Source organism: Rana temporaria, chromosome 10 (genome assembly GCF_905171775.1).
Source record: "Rana temporaria chromosome 10, aRanTem1.1, whole genome shotgun sequence".
NCBI classification, from domain to species: Eukaryota; Metazoa; Chordata; class Amphibia; order Anura; family Ranidae; genus Rana; species Rana temporaria.
The window spans coordinates 78796931-78814429 of NC_053498.1; the positions used below are offsets into that span (position 1 = coordinate 78796931).

Genomic DNA, 17499 nt, shown 5'->3' on the forward strand with positions numbered 1-17499 from the left:
CAACATGGGGAGGATGCTTTGGGGGTCTGTACAATGTACCCCATTACCAATTCACATGGGGGCGTGGGATCTGGGGATCCCCTTTGTTAAAGGGGGCTTTCAGATTCCGATAAGCCCCCTGCCCACATACCCCCACAACCACCGGGCAAGGGTTGTGGGGATGAGGCCCTTGTCCCCATCAACATTGGGACAAGGTGCTTTGGGGGGTTACAGACCCCCAAAGCATCCTCCCCTTTTTAGGGCATGTGGTCAGGTACGGTTCAGGAGCTGAGGGTAAAGGTTTTCTTGTAATTGTATGAGCTCTCAAATGGCAGGGAGACCTGGGGAACATTTTTATTTTTTAAGCTGTATGTGACCACCTGTCCACATGAATAGATGAGGGCTCATCGCTCATCTAAAAGTGCAGACAAGGATATAGTCTCATCTAAAAAGAAAAATTATATATAAGTCCCAATTCCTCAAGTGCAAAGAGGATCTATGCAGAGTGGATCCATGACAGAAAGTAGGTGTTGATGAAAACAATTAGGGGATATAACTCCAGAATATTCATGCAAACGCCCGTGCTCCACCACCAGCCAAAATCACTTCTTACCGGAGGCAAGGGGACAACAAGCCTATATTAAATTCTTGATTTCTCCAGTGGGTATGCAGAGACTGCTTCAGTGGAAGTCGATGTATAAAGCCAACCATCGGAGAGCCCCAAAAAATAAAATAAATAAAAACACTAGATGGTGTATTACCATAAAAAATGTTTAATTTAAAAGGTAGTGGCACAAGAAAAACGACATTCGTCTCGATAAAGCCTAAAAGTGCTACATTTGATTTTAGCAGATGCATTATGATATATGATCTGTTTTGGTCTGTATGCACTGTATATATGATGGACTGATTTCAATGTTGGTCCTTCATGGTATAGCGCAGCTCTTCACTGTTTCTTTAATTATTTATTTATGTCTATGACATAAACAGAGCCGCTGCTGTGGTGTATTTTTGTTGTTTTCTTTTGGTAATTGGTTAGCGCAGTATTTTTTTGCACATTTCTCATTTAAAGGTGCACCTGGGTGATGACATTACAACACTGTTGATTTACAGTTTTTTTTTTTTTTGTTTGTTTTTTTGGGGGGAATACACTGCTGTTTGACAGAGTTCTTGTGTCGTTCACAATTAATATATTGGACTTTTCTACTTTTTTTTTTTTTTTTCTACACACTGTATGGTCACATGAGTTGTGTTGATTTATGTTGTACCCACAAGATATTTATGGTTGTATGAATGCACCCTTTAAATGCATGTTTTTTTAGATAGATTATATGGTTAAGCACAATGACTGATTTGGGGGGGAGGGGGGATATTAAATATTATAATGATTTGGTTCAGGCATTTGGAGGAGTGCTGCACTTTTTTTATTATTATTATTTGTGTTTAGTGATTGCACATTAATGGTAGTTGCTATTCTAATATGTATTATTTACCTTTAACGAGTAGTGTGGGGATATTTACTGATTAATTTAGTTATGTAGGATAAATTATAGCATGTGGGTTATTATAACTTTTTTTTTTTCATTTTTCTTTATAAGGAGGAAAACAATATTATGCACAACCAGAAATTGATAATACTAAAGAAAATGTTACAACAGGAGAAAGAACAATTACAGGTCAGTATAGCCATTAAAATATAAACCTGCTTTGACCATGCAGGCAGAACAATCGGTTTCGTTTAATGTTGTCCTCCTCAGGAGTACATACTAACCTTGCCTTCACTTCATTCAGCTGCTGGAAGTGTAGATAAATTATCCAGTACTTGAGGTAGGTGATTAACTCCCTTTCCTCAGATGTGACATCCCTGGATTCTGATGATTGGACCAGGACTGTCACATAGGTGCAGCGAGACAAAGAGCCAAGTGTAAGCCCCAAGATGCTTTAGTCAGAACTTTCAAAGTACTCACAGTTAGCCTAAGCCATGTGTTTATTCTAGGCCAACTCCCTCACTTTCTGCACTCTTTATGGCTGAGCCATAATGATGGTGAAGAAAGATCTAGTATGTGCTACTATGAAAGGGAACCTGTTGCTTTGACCTGCATGGGCTTTGTTCACATGGGCTTCAGCTTGTAACATTGACACCGGTGGCAGATCACATGAACGGAGTGTGATTTCAGTGCAGGAAACGCTCAGGATTGTCTTTGTTTCCTGCACTGCATATATGTGAGACGAGCCTTACAGGCTGAAGCTCATGTGAGCAAGGCCTTAGACTATTGTTACATCATGTATTTTTTAATTATGCCTTTAAAGATCTCCAGTAAACCTGTTTTTCATTTTTAATAAGTTATACAACAATTTATGGACAAAACAAAAAGGTTGCGCCATGTTTTGTAACTGACATGCACATAAATATGAATTTTAGATACACTAGACTTTTTTTTATGAATCCGAGAATATTCCCAGAGCCGAGCGTTCTGTGTTCATAACAAAGAACAGTAGGGCAAAGTTTTTTTGGTGAGGTTTTCCTGATTTCTGTGCGTTCCTGCTTCGATTTAAACTTTACATAAAAAAAAAAAAGAGCTCTTCTGTTAGAAAATTTAATTTTTTTTGTTTGTTTTCTGTTTTGTCTACTCCTGTAGTCTTCCCAGGAGGAGTACAGCAACTCTCCATCCACACTGCTTTACAAGGATATCAAGGACACAAAAAAACACATACAGCAGCTACAGGATCAGCTGGGTAAAACCAAGTCTCCAATCCAGGTGAGCAATAGAGGAATGACCAAGGTAACTAAAGATTAGGCTGGCATTTCCGGTGGTTAATTTGTTTATATTGGGACCCTTACACAGTGTTGTCATTTTAACTTTCACTGTGTTGATAAAAAAAAAAAGTGTGCAGAAAAGATAATTACTTAAAGGGGTTGTAAAGACAAAAATATTTTCCTCTTAAATAAAAGTCTGACAGTAGCTGATGAAGTAAAAAGTAATGTTTTGCATTATAACTAGTTTGATACCTGCTGAAATCGAGCTGTTTTATTCACCTCCGTCACTCCTGAATCATTATTCTCACTGACTTCCTGGTTTGCGGTGCGCATTCATTCTTGCTACATAACGGCCTAATGGGAACTACAGTTCCCATTATTATGCTTAGCCTCCATGCCTGTGAGGGATAAGCGAGCATCTTCACGCAGGGCTGTAGTCATAGGGAGGGGGTGAGCACATTCTGCTTTTCACCATGCAAAACGGCTCAGATGCTGGTGGAAAGCAAGAAGAGGAGTGACAGGAAATGGCATTTTCAAACCTGGATTACTGTATTTTGGAGGTCAAAAGGAAAAACGAGGTAAGTGATATTTAAATGCTCTAGCTTACAGCAATCAATTGATCCAATAAAAAACAAACCTTTAGTGTTCCATTTATTGGTATAGTTATATTTATAGAGAGTATTCACGGTGCTTGGACTCTAAGGAGCAGCTAGCATAGAATTGTAGGTAACAATAATAACACTGGAAAAATGGGAATATGTATCGATGAAAATGTACATTTATAAAAGTCTGCAAACGTTGGCACAAAAGTCCATGTTTCTTTTCTGGAGTTACCCAAAGTGTAAATGGAACAGACTAGAGTGACTAATGATATCCTCCACCAAACATCCACACTTGGCCTCTTACATCAAATGGTGGACCACTAGATTATAGATAGTCAAACAGGCATAGTGTATATCCACAGGCTGGTCACGTCTCTACTAAGACAACAAACTGGATCTTATGTAGCCCTCACAGATGGTAGATCCACATGTTCATGTATAATGGAGTCCTCGTTGTGCAGTATATCAAATCAGTGTATAATTTATCCCAAAAAGAATTCCAGAGTACTCACATTTAAAATGATAAAATGTCATGAGGTATAAAACGAAGAGATGTTTCCAACCCACAAGATGGCCACGGTCCGTGCGTATAGCGTTGTGACATCAGATCCCAGGCATTAGGTAAGAGGCCTGGTGTGTTGATGATCGGTGGAGGATATCATTATTCACTCTAGTCTGTTTGATTTACACTTTCGGTGACACCAGAAAAGAAACATGGACTTTTGTGCTAACATTTGCAGACTTTTATAAATGTACATTTTCAGCGATGCATATACCTATTTTACCAAAAAAAAAAGTGCTGCGCTACTTAATATATCAAAATGTGTAGATCATAAATGATCAAATCCACTACTGCAAAAAATCTTGTAAAAAGTTTGTGTATATAATGTATGAAGAACATTCTGCCATAAATCAATTCACCCAAAGTGCAGACAAAGATGAGTGCTCTCCACTAGGGATGAGCTCCGGCGTGTTCGCACACTCCACGTGCGCCAATCACAGGCAGGGAGACATTGTCCTGATGCTCAGCTGCAGAGATCGGGAAATGTCTCCCTGCCTGTGGTTAGCACAGCGCTGTGCAGACTTCCTGGCTCTGCACGTGGACTGTGCGAACACGCCGGCGCTCATCCCTACTCTCCACCACCAGTTTCACAGGCTGCTCGCCTCATGTAAGAGTAAAATCAGCAGTTGTACCCTCTGGGGAAGGTGATGACACCTGGCATACTATGGATAAATAGACCTCCTTAGGTAAATGGCTCCTTAATAGGGTTCCAAGAACCCTGATCGTCTTGCCCAATTGGATTTTATATGTAAAAGAAAAGTAACATCTAGTGCTCTCCATTTCCAATAATTTAATGATATAAAGGTAATTGATACACATACAATTGAAGCACAATTGGCTTGTGCAAACTGCAAGACGTCCAATTTTCAAGATGGAAGCAGTGTATCGTAACTGCGTAAGCTCCGCCCCCTAAACGTGTATCATCAGGGTGTTGACTTCCTTGGTAAGGGGTGGAGCTACAGCATCACTGCACTGATCTACATACTCCCCTTCACCTAGTACACACACGAATGGCTTGTCGGCAATCAATCACGCTACCCGACCAGATTTAGCGTGTACAGGAAGGGTTCACTCAATATGCTGGGGACATGACAGAGCGCAAGTTGCCTCATACATACTGCCACAAATTGAATACAAACCGGAGCCTACCCACAATATACCACACCCCTAGCTATCTTTACAAATATATGCAATAATATACTAACAAATATAAAAATGTAATGAATGTGAAAATTAAATGTAAAAAAAAATACATTTTAAATATAAAAAATATAAGGAACAAGGTTCTAATTTAAAATGTATTCTAAAGGAGATGTAAATCTAAAATCATCTATCACTAATAATTAAAATCAAAATTGAATGCAATTCAAATCAAAATCAATGTTGAGACCCCTCGGAACAAAAGCCTTATCGTTATCGGCATTCTTTTCACTCTGCAAAATGCAGGACATTTCTTTAAACCCTTGACGCTGCGCCTGCATTTTACATTTTAATTATGAACGAGCAAGATGCATAACATCGATGTCCTGCATCATGGTCTTTGCTTTCCGCAGCAGTGAACACTTGTGGAGGGAGAACCGTGTCATGTGACCACGGGAGGTCAGTCTGCTGCCTTTCCTTGAACCAAGCAGCAAAGTCTGTCAACAGTGGAAGTATGAAAGATTGTGGGTATTAGCGTTCTATAGGGCAGCTGAATTTTTGCACTGCTGGGATATGCTGTAATCTTCCCTGTAATCCAACATCAGTGCAGTAAAGACATATTCATTTTAATCTAAAGAAAATTAAACCATCTGCATCCACTTACAGTGATTTTTAGCAAGGTTGAAATTGTGTGAGGCAATTTCCAGTCATTGCAGGCACTCAGTATCACCCTCATGGGACGTGTACGTGGTTATTGCAAGTTATGTGGAAAGCAGGTGATCACTTGCAAGGACTGAGCCATGTATGACATGTAAGTTTTTTTTTTTAGATTTATGCTCAATTCTGTCCATTTTCTTTACCATGACAATCCTGATAAAAATAGTACTTTGGTTATGACCACTTTAAGATTACTAGGCCCTTTCAGTTTGAGAGTAGTATCACAAGTCCATTTCAGTGTGATTAAATTTCCTATCACCGAGCACTTGGTTTTACCATCACACTTTTTAAGATGCTGTGCAATATTCAGAGTTGTTTTTTTTGATAGTAATGTTTCTTTAACACCTTCCCGTCACTATAGCTGAATGATGGCTACAGCGCGGACCTACTTTGCGTGCCCTTACAGATCCCGCCCCCTACCCCATGATCAGCTGTCTGCCAATGACCGTTGATCATGTGATGCAAACCGAGCCGGTAATCGGCTATTTTTTTAACTCTCACTATCCAAACAAAAAGCCAATCACCGGTGGCGGCTGTCTGAGGGACATCTGTCCTGATCAAGGAGAGCAGCTGTGGAGTCATCAGTGCCCACAGTGTTACCTATCAATGTCACTAATCGGTGCTTCATCACCAGTGCTGCCTATCAGTGCATCCTCATCAGCGCATATCAATGAAGGGCAAAAATTTCCTGTTTGCAAAATTTTATAACAAACTGAAACATGTTTTGTTCTAAAAAGCATCCAGTGGTGATCAAATACCACCAAAAGAAATCTCTATTGGTGTAAAAAAAATGATTAAAATGTTATATGGATACAGTGTTGCATAACCGCGCAATTGTCATTCAAAGTATAACAGCACTGAAAGCTGAAAATTGGCCTGGGCAGGAGGGTGGTTAAGTGCCCAGTAAGCAAGTGATTAAAGCATGTTATTGAAGCAAAAAAAAAAAAAATGTTTGGACTGCCATAGTGTGTGTGTGTGTGTGTGTGTGTGTGTGTGTGTGTGTGTGTGTGTGTGTGTGTGTGTGTGTGTGTGTTTTGACAAATGGATGCAGATGACCCTGTGGGGGATAGAGTGGGTTTGACTTTGCACTCAGTCTGTGGTTGTTTATAAGATAAGGGCATTACAGGGAGTGCAGAATTATTAGGCAAGTTGTATTTTTGAGGATTAATTTTATTATTGAATAACAACCATGTTCTCAATGAACCCAAAAAAACTCATTAATATCAAAGCTGAATATTTTTGGAAGTAGTTTTTAGTTTGTTTTTAGTTTTAGCTATTTTAGGGGGATATCTGTGTGTGCAGGTGACTATTACTGTGCATAATTATTAGGCAACTTAACAAAAAAAATATATATACCCATTTCAATTATTTATTTTTACCAGTGAAACCAATATAACATCTCAACATTCACAAATATACATTTCTGACATTAAAAAACAAAACAAAAACAAATCAGTGACCAATATAGCCACCTTTCTTTGCAAGGACACTCAAAAGCCTGCCATCCATGGATTCTGTCAGTGTTTTGATCTGTTCACCATCAACATTGCATGCAGCAGCAACCACAGCCTCCCAGACACTGTTCAGAGAGGTGTACCGTTTTCCCTCCTTGTAAATCTCACATTTGATGATGGACCACAGGTTCTCAATGGGGTTCAGATCAGGTGAACAAGGAGGCCATGTCATTAGTTTTTCTTCTTTAATACCCTCTCTTGCCAGCCACGCTGTGGAGTACTTGGACGCGTGTGATGGAGCATTGTCCTGCATGAAAATCATGTTTTTCTTGAAGGATGCAGACTTCTTCCTGTACCACTGCTTGAAGAAGGTGTCTTCCAGAAACTGGCAGTAGGACTGGGAGTTGAGCTTGACTCCATCCTCAACCCAAAAAGGCCCCACAAGCTCATCTTTGATGATACCAGCCCAAACCAGTACTCCACCTCCACCTTGCTGGCGTCTGAGTCGGACTGGAGCTCTCTGCCCTTTACCAATCCAGCCACGGGCCCATCCATCTGGCCCATCAAGACTCACTCTCATTTCAGCAGTCCATAAAACCTTAGAAAAATCATTCTTGAGATATTTCTTGGCCCAGTCTTGACGTTTCAGCTTGTGTGTCTTGTTCAGTGGTGGTCGTCTTTCAGCCTTTCTTACCTTGGCCATGTCTCTGAGTATTGCACACCTTGTGCTTTTGGGCACTCCAGTGATGTTGCAGCTCTGAAATATGGCCAAACTGGTGGCAAGTGGCATCTTGGCAGCTGCACGCTTGACTTTTCTCAGTTCATGGGCAGTTATTTTGCGCCTTGGTTTTTCCACACGCTTCTTGCGACCCTGTTGACTATTTTGAATGAAACGCTTGATTGTTCGATGATCACGCTTCAGAAGCTTTGCAATTTTAAGAGTGCTGCATCCCTCTGCAAGATATCTCACTATTTTTGACTTTTCTGAGCCTGTCAAGTCCTTCTTTTGACCCATTTTGCCAAAGGCAAGGAAGTTGACTAATAATTATGCACACCTGATATAGGGTGTTGATGTCATTAGACCACACCCCTTCTCATTACAGAGATGCACATCACCTAATATGCTTAATTGGTAGTAGGCTTTCGAGCCTATACAGCTTGGAGTAAGACAACATGCATAAAGAGGATGATGTGGTCAAAATACTCATTTGCCTAATAATTCTGCACTCCCTGTAGATAGCAGTATATGCCTCATGCACATTGTATGCTCTTGATGCTTTTTTTCCTCCTACAGATGTTAAGCAGCATCAAAAATGCAGTAAAAAGCAACAGTTTGCATGGGCATTAATGCATGTTCCCACTTTTGGCATTTAAACATTCTATGTTGGAAGGAGGTGGTTCTGTCTCAAAAGTGTTACTAGCTATCTCCACTGGATTGGTGGGTAAATTATCCCCCCACTTTCCTCAGGCATGTTGGCAGGCTGTGGGTGCTCCCTGGGGCGGTTGGCTCTGCAGGGTCTCCTCTTCCTCTCTAGACTTGGGTTGCTGTGCCTAGTCCTCCCTCCACTCACCCCTCACATCATCTTTCCCACCTGCCTGGTGTCCTGGCCTGGGTGAACAGGGCTCACTGGCTCCTGGGCAGGCTTGTGCATTTCCCTGATGGAGTGGGGGAAGTAGCTGATTGGGATGTGCAGGGTTCCCCTGTTTTGGCAGCCATGTTTGTATAGCTGTGTGACGGTGGCCATTTTTGCAGGCCCTAGCACTGGGCATGTGATGTGGGGGCGATGTTTGTTTCCTTTTGGCTTAGACCAACTTGGTAAGGAGGCCTTACTCTGCTATGGCTGTACACGGCACTGCTCTTGGGTGACCTTGGTGTTGAGTCCTACTGAGGTCTTCCCCTCTTCCCTCTCTCTGCCGCAGGCTTTTAGGAGTGGTTTTAATCTTCCTATCCAGGTATGTTGGTCCTGGTGGTGCCTGGTCTGGGGAGGTGTGCCCACACATGGAGTCTAAGGAGCACTCATCTCCCCCAGACCCTCTCATTGAGGTGACAAGGTTCTTGGGGTCTTCGATTCCCTTGGGCGCATGCCTTGAGTCATTCGGCCACAAGCCAAGTAAGAAAAACCCCCACTCACCCAACCCCCCTTGTATGATTCCGAGCCAGAGTTTGGTTCAGTCGCAGTGAGTCTCAATTTACCTGCAGACCCCTTTTCTTCTGATGGCGAGGATAATTCTTTACCTCACCTAATTTGACACATTTGTTTTGTCGTCATTTGGAAGGAGCTGCGGCACAAGTAGGGTCCCTCCTTCTCTATGCACAATCATTTTTTTTCCGCTCACCAAGCTTGCCAGGGCATGTACTCGGCATGAAGGCTTGTCTCACATGTTTCCAGGGTGGGTGGCCTTTGTTGGTTTGCGGATCCGTGGACCTTTCTGATTTCTGTCAACTGGGTTCGCAAGCTGATTCAAAAATGCCTAGCGGCCTCCTCTTCCACTATTTCTAGATTGCCTTGTTTATGGACACTTTTACCAAGTTTTACGAAGTTGATGTTTTGGCATCTTTTGAAAGCTTGTTTCAAATGCAAGGTTTCTTGTTTCTTTTTTGGGTGGGTTTTTGATGTTGCTGTGTGCATCTCTTGTCACCCACCCCTCATTAGGGCACATGAATATGGAAGAGCTGTGTCCATCAAGCAATGTAATCAAAAACTGTTTTTTTGCTACTCGCCGTAAAAACCATTTCACTGCGTTGATTGACACAGCACCCACTCTTCTTTTATTTATTTTTTCTACTTGTACGGCTTTGTGATGCACTGAGCTTCCTATAGCAGAGCAGGGTTTACTACCGGCAAGGACTGCCCATAACCAGTCAAGAATATGCAAGAGCCAGGTCCATCAATCGGAGAAAGGGATTTTACGTTGAGTAACAAAAAAAATAATTTTTGTGGTATACACTCTGTAGCTAGCCTAGAATACTGGTTTAACCACTTCAATGCCATGCACTTGCACCCCCTTCCTGCCCAAGCCAATTTTCAGCTTTCTGCGCTGTCGCTGTTTAAATGACAATTGTGCGGTCATGCTACACTGTACCCAAACAGAATTTGTATCATTTTGTTCCCACAAATAGAGCTTTCTTTTGGGGGTATTTTTTTTTTTCCTGTTATAAAATTTTGTTAAGTGTTCTTATTCACTGATGGGCACTGATAAGGCGGCACCAATGAGTAGCACTGATGGGCACTGGTAGGTGGCACTGATATGCAGCACTGATGGGCATTGATAGGCGGCACTGCTGTGCACTGGCACTGATAGGCGACACTGATTCCCACTGATCGGCATTGATGCATGGCACTGATGGGCACTGACATGCGGCACTATGTGGCACTGATGCATATCCCTGGTGGCACTGGTAGGATTGTTGGGTGGGCACTGGTTGGCAGCTGCCTGGGCATTAACAGCTGCCTTGGCACAGATTGGCATTTCCCTGGTGGTCTAAGGGGCATACCTGGTGGTTCCGTGTGAATGCCCATCCCTGGTGGTCCTGGGCGAGCATCTTAGGGGGGGAGCTGCACTGATAAACAATCGGCGCACCCCCCCCCCCCCACCGGTTCTCCCCTACTCGCGTCTGTCAGTCGCGAGTGAGGAAAAGCCAATCAACGACTCTTCCTGTTTACATTGTAAACAGCTGTGAATGGACACGGCTAATCACGTGGTAAAGAGCCTCCGTTGGAGACAGACTGACACACCTTACCACGATCGCCGCGATGCACGCCCCTATTTAAAATGCATCACAGTACCCCCAAAACCAGGATAGGCCCCCCCCCCGCTACATTTGAGCAAAAATGTTTTCTATTTGTGCATTTTTTGTGCACCGCAACATCTTGGGCAGGTTATTTATTAAAATGGAAGAGTGCAAAATCTGGTGCAGCTCTGCAAAAAAAAACAAAAAAACAATCCACTTCCAGGTTTTATTGTCAAAGCTTAATTGAACAAGCTGAATTTAGAAGCTGATTGGCTACCATGTACAGCTGCGCCAGATTCTGAGTGCACCAGTTTTAGTAAATCCCACCAGTTGTGTGCATTTTGGCAAGATGCATTGGTGTGTGTGTGTGTGTTCCCCCCCCCCTCTCTTCTATTCAGGTATGGTTGCATTATAACTTTCGACTTTTTTTTTCTTTTGTTTTTCTTCCAACAGATAAATGAACTTGATGCAGATTCCTATGACCAAGAACGTTCTGATTATATCATTGGGGATGGATCATGTCCAAGCAGTAATGTTTTGGATGTAAGTATAGTTTCTTGTTTGTGTGTCTATATCCATGCTCCTCTATCGGATAATAATTTTAAGGCATTGTATATACCATTGCCTGTTTACCATTTATAGCTTGTACTTTCACAGAACATTTCCTCCATCTAATTAGTGCTTAGATAAAGTGGTTGTGCCATTGTCGGGCAATGAAAGCAGTGGCTTTGTTAAACGATCCCATGTAGTTAAGAATAAATTCATTATTTTCCTCAAAACTCTACAAACAATGCCCCATAATGACAACACAAAAGAAGTTTGTATGAAATCTTGGCATATTTATAAAAAAAAAAAATCACATTTACATAAGTATTCATAGCCTTTGCCATCACACTCAAAATTGAGCTCAGGTGCATCCTGTTTTCACTGATCATCCTTGATGTTTTTACAATTTGATTGGGGTCCACCTGTGGTAAATTCAGTTGATTGGGCGAGATTTGGAAAGGGGCACACCTGTCTATATAAAGTCCCACAATGCATTCAGAGCACAAACCATGAAGTCCAAGGAATTGTTTTAGCTCTCCGAGACAGGATTGTATCGAAGCACAGATCTAGGGAAGGGTAAAGACATTTGGAACCCCCAGGACTCTTCCTAGAGCTGGGCGCCCAGGTAAACAAAGCAATCAGGGGAGAAAGGCCTTACTCAGGGAGGTGACCAAGAACGCAATGTTCACTCTGACAGACCTCCGGCATGTTTCTGTGGAGAGAGGAGTACCTTCCAGAAGAACAACCATCACTGCAGCACTCCACCAATCAGGCCTGTATGGTAGAGAGGCCAGACAGAAGCCTATCTGGAGTTTGCCAAAAGGCACACAAAGGAGACTCGGACCATAAGGAACAAAATTCTCTGGTCTTATGAAACAAAGCTTGAACTCTTTGGCCTTGAATGGCAAGCGTCTTGTCTGGAGAAAACCAGGCACTGCTCATCACCTAGCCAATGCCATCTCTACAGTGAAGCATGGTGGTGGCAGCATCATGCTGCAGGGATGTTTTTCAGTGGCAGGAACTAGGAGACTAGTCAGGATCGAGATAAATGCAGCAATGTACAGAGATATCTTTGATATAAACCTGCTCCAGAGTGCTTTGGACTTCAGACTGAGGCGAAGGTTCATCTTCCAACAGGACATCGACCCTAAGCACACAGCCAAGATAACAAAGGAGTTTCTACGGGACAACTCTAACCCGATCGAACATCTCTGGAGAGTTCTGAAAATGGATGTGCACCGACACTCCCCATCTAACCTGATGGAGCTTGAGAGGGCCTGCACAGAAGGATAGGAGAAACTGCACAAAAATAGATGTTCCAAGCTTGTACCATCATACTCCAAAAGACTCATGGCTGTAATTGGAGCCAATGGTGCTTCACCAAAGTATTGAGAAAAGGCTGTGAATACTTATGTACATGTGATTTTATTTTCCTTTTATTTATTTTTTCAAACATCTTTCACATTATGGTGTATTGTTTGTAGAATTTGAGGAAAATTGTGAATTTTATCTATATTGAAATAAGGCTGTAACATAACAAAATGTGGAAAAAGTGAAGCGCTGCAAATGATACTTTCCGGGTGCACTGTATGTTAACATGTTTGTTAAAGGAGTTGTAAAGGAAATTTTTTTTTTTTGCCTAAAATTAATGTCTGCAAGGTAGACAGAATAGTGTAATGATTCTGTTAAAAAACGAGTAAATACCTATTAAATTCCTTCATCTATATCAATTCCGGCATTCCAGTTTCTGTTCTCTCATTCACTTCCTGGTTTGCATCGTTCGTTCATGTAAGAACTACATTTCCCAGTATGCATTGCGGCACGCCCAGTAATTCACACCTCCTTGAGGTCTCCAACATGTAGAGAGCGTCCTGCCGCACAGATGTAGTTCCCAGGATGGGGTGAGCATGTTACTGACCACCGCAGTAAACCCTTCCGTCACGGTGGTCTGTAAAATCAGACAAGCAGGAAATGAACAGAACAGAGGAGAAATAGAGCAACTTCTGATGCAAAAACGAACAATGAGGAAGTGAAAAGAGGAATGTCTGCAGGTAAAGGATGCTTATTATGAAAAAAAAATGTTTCCTTTACAACCCCTTTAACATTTCATACTGGCTACATCTTAAAATAAAAATTTGTTGAGAAACACATGAGGGCTGCCTTTGCCAATTCCCTTCTGAAGATGCTAGTACACTGACAAACTGCATTAGGTAATCTGTGAGTCACTGTCCTGGAGCAAGTATTGATATCGGTAAAATCTGACATCTTATCTGTATCATTGTTCCAGGTAAAGGGCACAAAGTATTGAAGCAAGAAGGTAAACCTGAAATCTAGGAAATGGTGATGGGCTTCAGGTGTGTTCGGGATCATAGTTCCAACCCACCTGTTCCGCCAGGAAGTCGACACTGCACACCACCAAACATAGGCAGTGAGACATTTCCTGGTCTGTGTGGCTGCGGACCCAGCCATTCTAGCACATTTTCTAAATCTTCTGCAGTGTACAGTGTCTGCTTCCTGGCAGGGATTGCTCAGGTGGATTGGGACTGATCCTGAACACTCCTGAGCCCATCACTACTAGGAAACTAGCATTTGCAGGAAAAAAATGGCACCTGACCCCCCCCCCCCCCCCCCAGGTATCTATATAATCCCACTCTATGAAGCTACAGTATTTTTTGCTAGTGTCATTGCATGATGGGTGCCCTTTTATTCTTGGAGAATAATTTTCTCCAGTTTTGTTAACCAGAATTATTTTCCCTCCTTTGACTGACATGTCATAGCTTATTGGCAATCTTTGGTTTGGGGACTCTTGATCATACCTTGGGATCCATTCCCAGACCCTGTGGCAGTTGGGCTGGCCTTTAACTTTTGATTTTGAGTTTAGTTGGCAACAGGATGCTTTACAGGTCCATACTTGGTCCATTACTATGTCACCCAGACCTTTCAGACCCCTTTGAGGGTGTGCCCACTGTGATGGGCAGAGCCTAAATGAGGACAGGGTAAGAAAGGGTTTCCCAGTGATATGGACAAGACATTATAGGGTATCCTTTTACCTTTTATACATACTGGTTCCTAACTTGCCTGTCTATATGGCCTCTAGCAGTGCGCTTTAATCTACCATTTTCCATTGACAAACGTAAGCTAACAAGACACAGACATTGGAACTTGGTTAACGCCTGGGTTGACTCAATTACCCCCTTAATTGACATCCATTCTGTAACCAGCAAGGGAGGACCCTCACTTTGCAAAGGAGGAGAACCTATAAGACACACCAGCATAAGGCCCTGAGGAAACTCCGTCTCAGCCAACTGACTTAGGCTTTCCTCACAGGTGTGCAACATGTGACTTGTATGACTAAGCTAGCATTTACTGCCACTATATATGTTTGTGGGCTAAAAGTATAATTTCCTGACAAACTTGCTGTGGCAAAGAACAAGAGGGATGCAGACATTCTGGCAGGAGGCGGCTAAAAACTTTTTACCACCACAATATGGAAGTTACTTCATAGGCCTCTAGCCATATGATGTCTACTGTGAACTGATTGATCAGGGCAGTGCGTACTTGTCTTTGGATAAATATGCTTGGCACCACACGGCCCCCACAAAGTGCATTTTGTAGAAAACCCTTTGATACTCTGAATCAGGCAAGTTGGGTGTTATACGATTGGCCAAACTCTGAGAAATGAATTCCCCCTCCTGACAACTTTCAAGCCTTGTATCCGATAGATGCAGAAAAAAAAAATGATCTGTCCCCACAGTGGACCCAGCCATTCTAGCACATTTTCTAAATCTTCTGCAGTTGGCACCATAATCCAGTGTCTCAGAATTCCTTCTGATTCTGTGTCACTTAATGAAATCTACAAAATGTTCTTTACAGTATGTAAAAAAATCCTGTTTAATGGATTGATACCTGTGTCCTGGGAAGCACAGTGGTATCCAAGGCATAAGCCATGTTATCTCCTCAGCTGTTAAATATGAAAGTTGCAGTCAAAGAGCTCTCTGGCTAATCTTCAAATATATACATTTATAACCATGTTATAAATGGGAAAGTGCAAAATATGTGCTTAAAATACACTATTGTTTCTTTTTTAAACATGTCCTAATGAAAGATTATTCAAATATGTAATACAATTATATATTGTATATCTTTAATTGGACCCTAACTGTGTCTCCACAGAGTCCATGCAGCAGACAGCGAGAAAAGAATTCTGCAGAAGAAAGCCCAGAAAAAACGGAATATCAGGACACGGTATGTGTGAAGCTTTTTATTTATAATCTAAAACGGTAGCGACTAGACTGTGGGCCACATCAAATATTTTACAGCTATTTAGAGGCCAAAAAAAAGTTTAAGAATGCTGTAAATTTAAATAAGTCCCCCCCCCCCCCCTTCCATACAGGGGTACCTATCAGAGTCCCTGGCTTACATCCAGGAGTGCCCAACAGAGCCCCCATTATCTCAGGCAGCAGAGCGGAGAAGGTAGGTTTCTCCTCCTGTAAAAACTAGGTGCAGGTCGATTGTCTCATTGTTTGCTAGGGCGATCCTAGCAACCAACCACAGCAGAGGGGAGAAGCTGCACTAGGGACTGGGCGAGAATCGCCACTGAGCAGTGGATGCACTGGTCTGCATATTGTAATATTCCAGAGACCAATGCATCCACTGCTCGCCAGTGGGGACAGCCAGCCTGGGTTTCTGCGGGCCAGAAAGAATCTTCTAGTGGGCTGGTTTTCAACTGCAGGTCCTAGTTTGGAGACCCCCTGGCCTAAACTTGTATTTTTGAAAATTAAAAAGCTAATAGTCAACTACTTGCTGTTATACATCACCAATATCTTCTGCCGTTTCTAGCTCTTTTTCAGGCAGGTAACAAGTTGTCTACTTTACTGCTGCTTTAAAGCTGATTTTTTTTTTTTTTTTTTTTGCCAACTGTCACAATTTCTCGGACAAATAACAGATTCATTATGGCTATTATGGTACTGCCTAGGCCTCAAAAATGCCAGACTCCTTCTCCAGCTCCACTGTCTCAACCTGAGTCGAAATCTAATATGCCTGCCCTGGAAGAGGCATACATAGGGAGTGAAGAGGACTCAGAAGGTGCTAAAGAAAGCGTCAGATGAAAGCCTTTGCTTTGTCACACTTGAATTTCCTCCGCCAACCAGGCACTTTTGGTTACAGAGACCCACCAAATCAGAAAAGACATTCTGTGTTCTAAAACAAATAAAATGCAATTCATGACAGTTTTGTCAATCCAGAAAAGATTTTCAGGCCTCCAAAGATCATTGCCAAATGATGTCTAAAAGGAAAAATGAGTCAAGACATGGTCTATTCTGGTGGTAGACCCTGTCATCTCAGTCTTAAACTCACTGTACAAATTGATGTTTCTTCTTTCAACGATTCTGCTGAGAAAGTTTGAGCAGGACTCCCCCCTTCCCCTACCACTTTTCTCAAATCATTCAAAATCTGGACAGTCGGATTGTAAGAATGCTCAGAAGCACCACTTGTTGTTTCAGTACCTATAGAGGACAGGTCCAAAGACCTATTCACATTACCAAAACCCAACAGGGGTATTCTTCTGACCCTAGACCCTAAATCCCTACAAATTCCAAAATGTTTAAACTGTCTATAAGATCAGCAATTGCCTCTCTAATACAATGTGGATACTTGGCACCTGTAGACATCCAAGATGCATATTTTCATATTCCCATTTATCCTCATCAGCGCTTTTTACACTTTGGTATAGGAGACAATACTTTACAGTTTGTTGCACTGCCCTTTAGCCCATCATTCACAAAGGTACCGCTTCAGGCTCTTCCAGGATTCTGTATCCGGTCCAAGCAAAAGTCTTCCTTCCTGGAAACAAACTGCTTTCCCTCAGATCTCACTCCTAGGTTTTGAGATCAAAAAAGCGCCCCTTTGTGAGATTTCTCAAATAGTTTTGGGCCTTGTGGTGGCCTCCTTTTGAGGCTGTTGCATTCGCCCAATTTCCTGTGACCTATAGTACACCAGTCACGAAGGAG

At 42.2% G+C, this 17499-nt stretch overlaps 1 protein-coding gene across 3 annotated transcripts in view; it reads left to right on the plus strand.

The window, feature by feature from the left end:
- ARHGEF12 (Rho guanine nucleotide exchange factor 12) overlaps positions 1 to 17499 on the plus strand; it is a 254728-nt gene that overhangs the window by 104967 nt on the left and 132262 nt on the right. For all 3 annotated transcript variants that reach the window (XM_040325540.1, XM_040325541.1, XM_040325542.1), the window contains 4 exons: positions 1578 to 1655; positions 2619 to 2738; positions 11399 to 11488; positions 15665 to 15736. In XM_040325540.1, coding sequence (XP_040181474.1) covers positions 1578 to 1655; positions 2619 to 2738; positions 11399 to 11488; positions 15665 to 15736 — 360 coding nt within the window. The remainder of the gene's footprint in view (positions 1 to 1577; positions 1656 to 2618; positions 2739 to 11398; positions 11489 to 15664; positions 15737 to 17499) is intronic.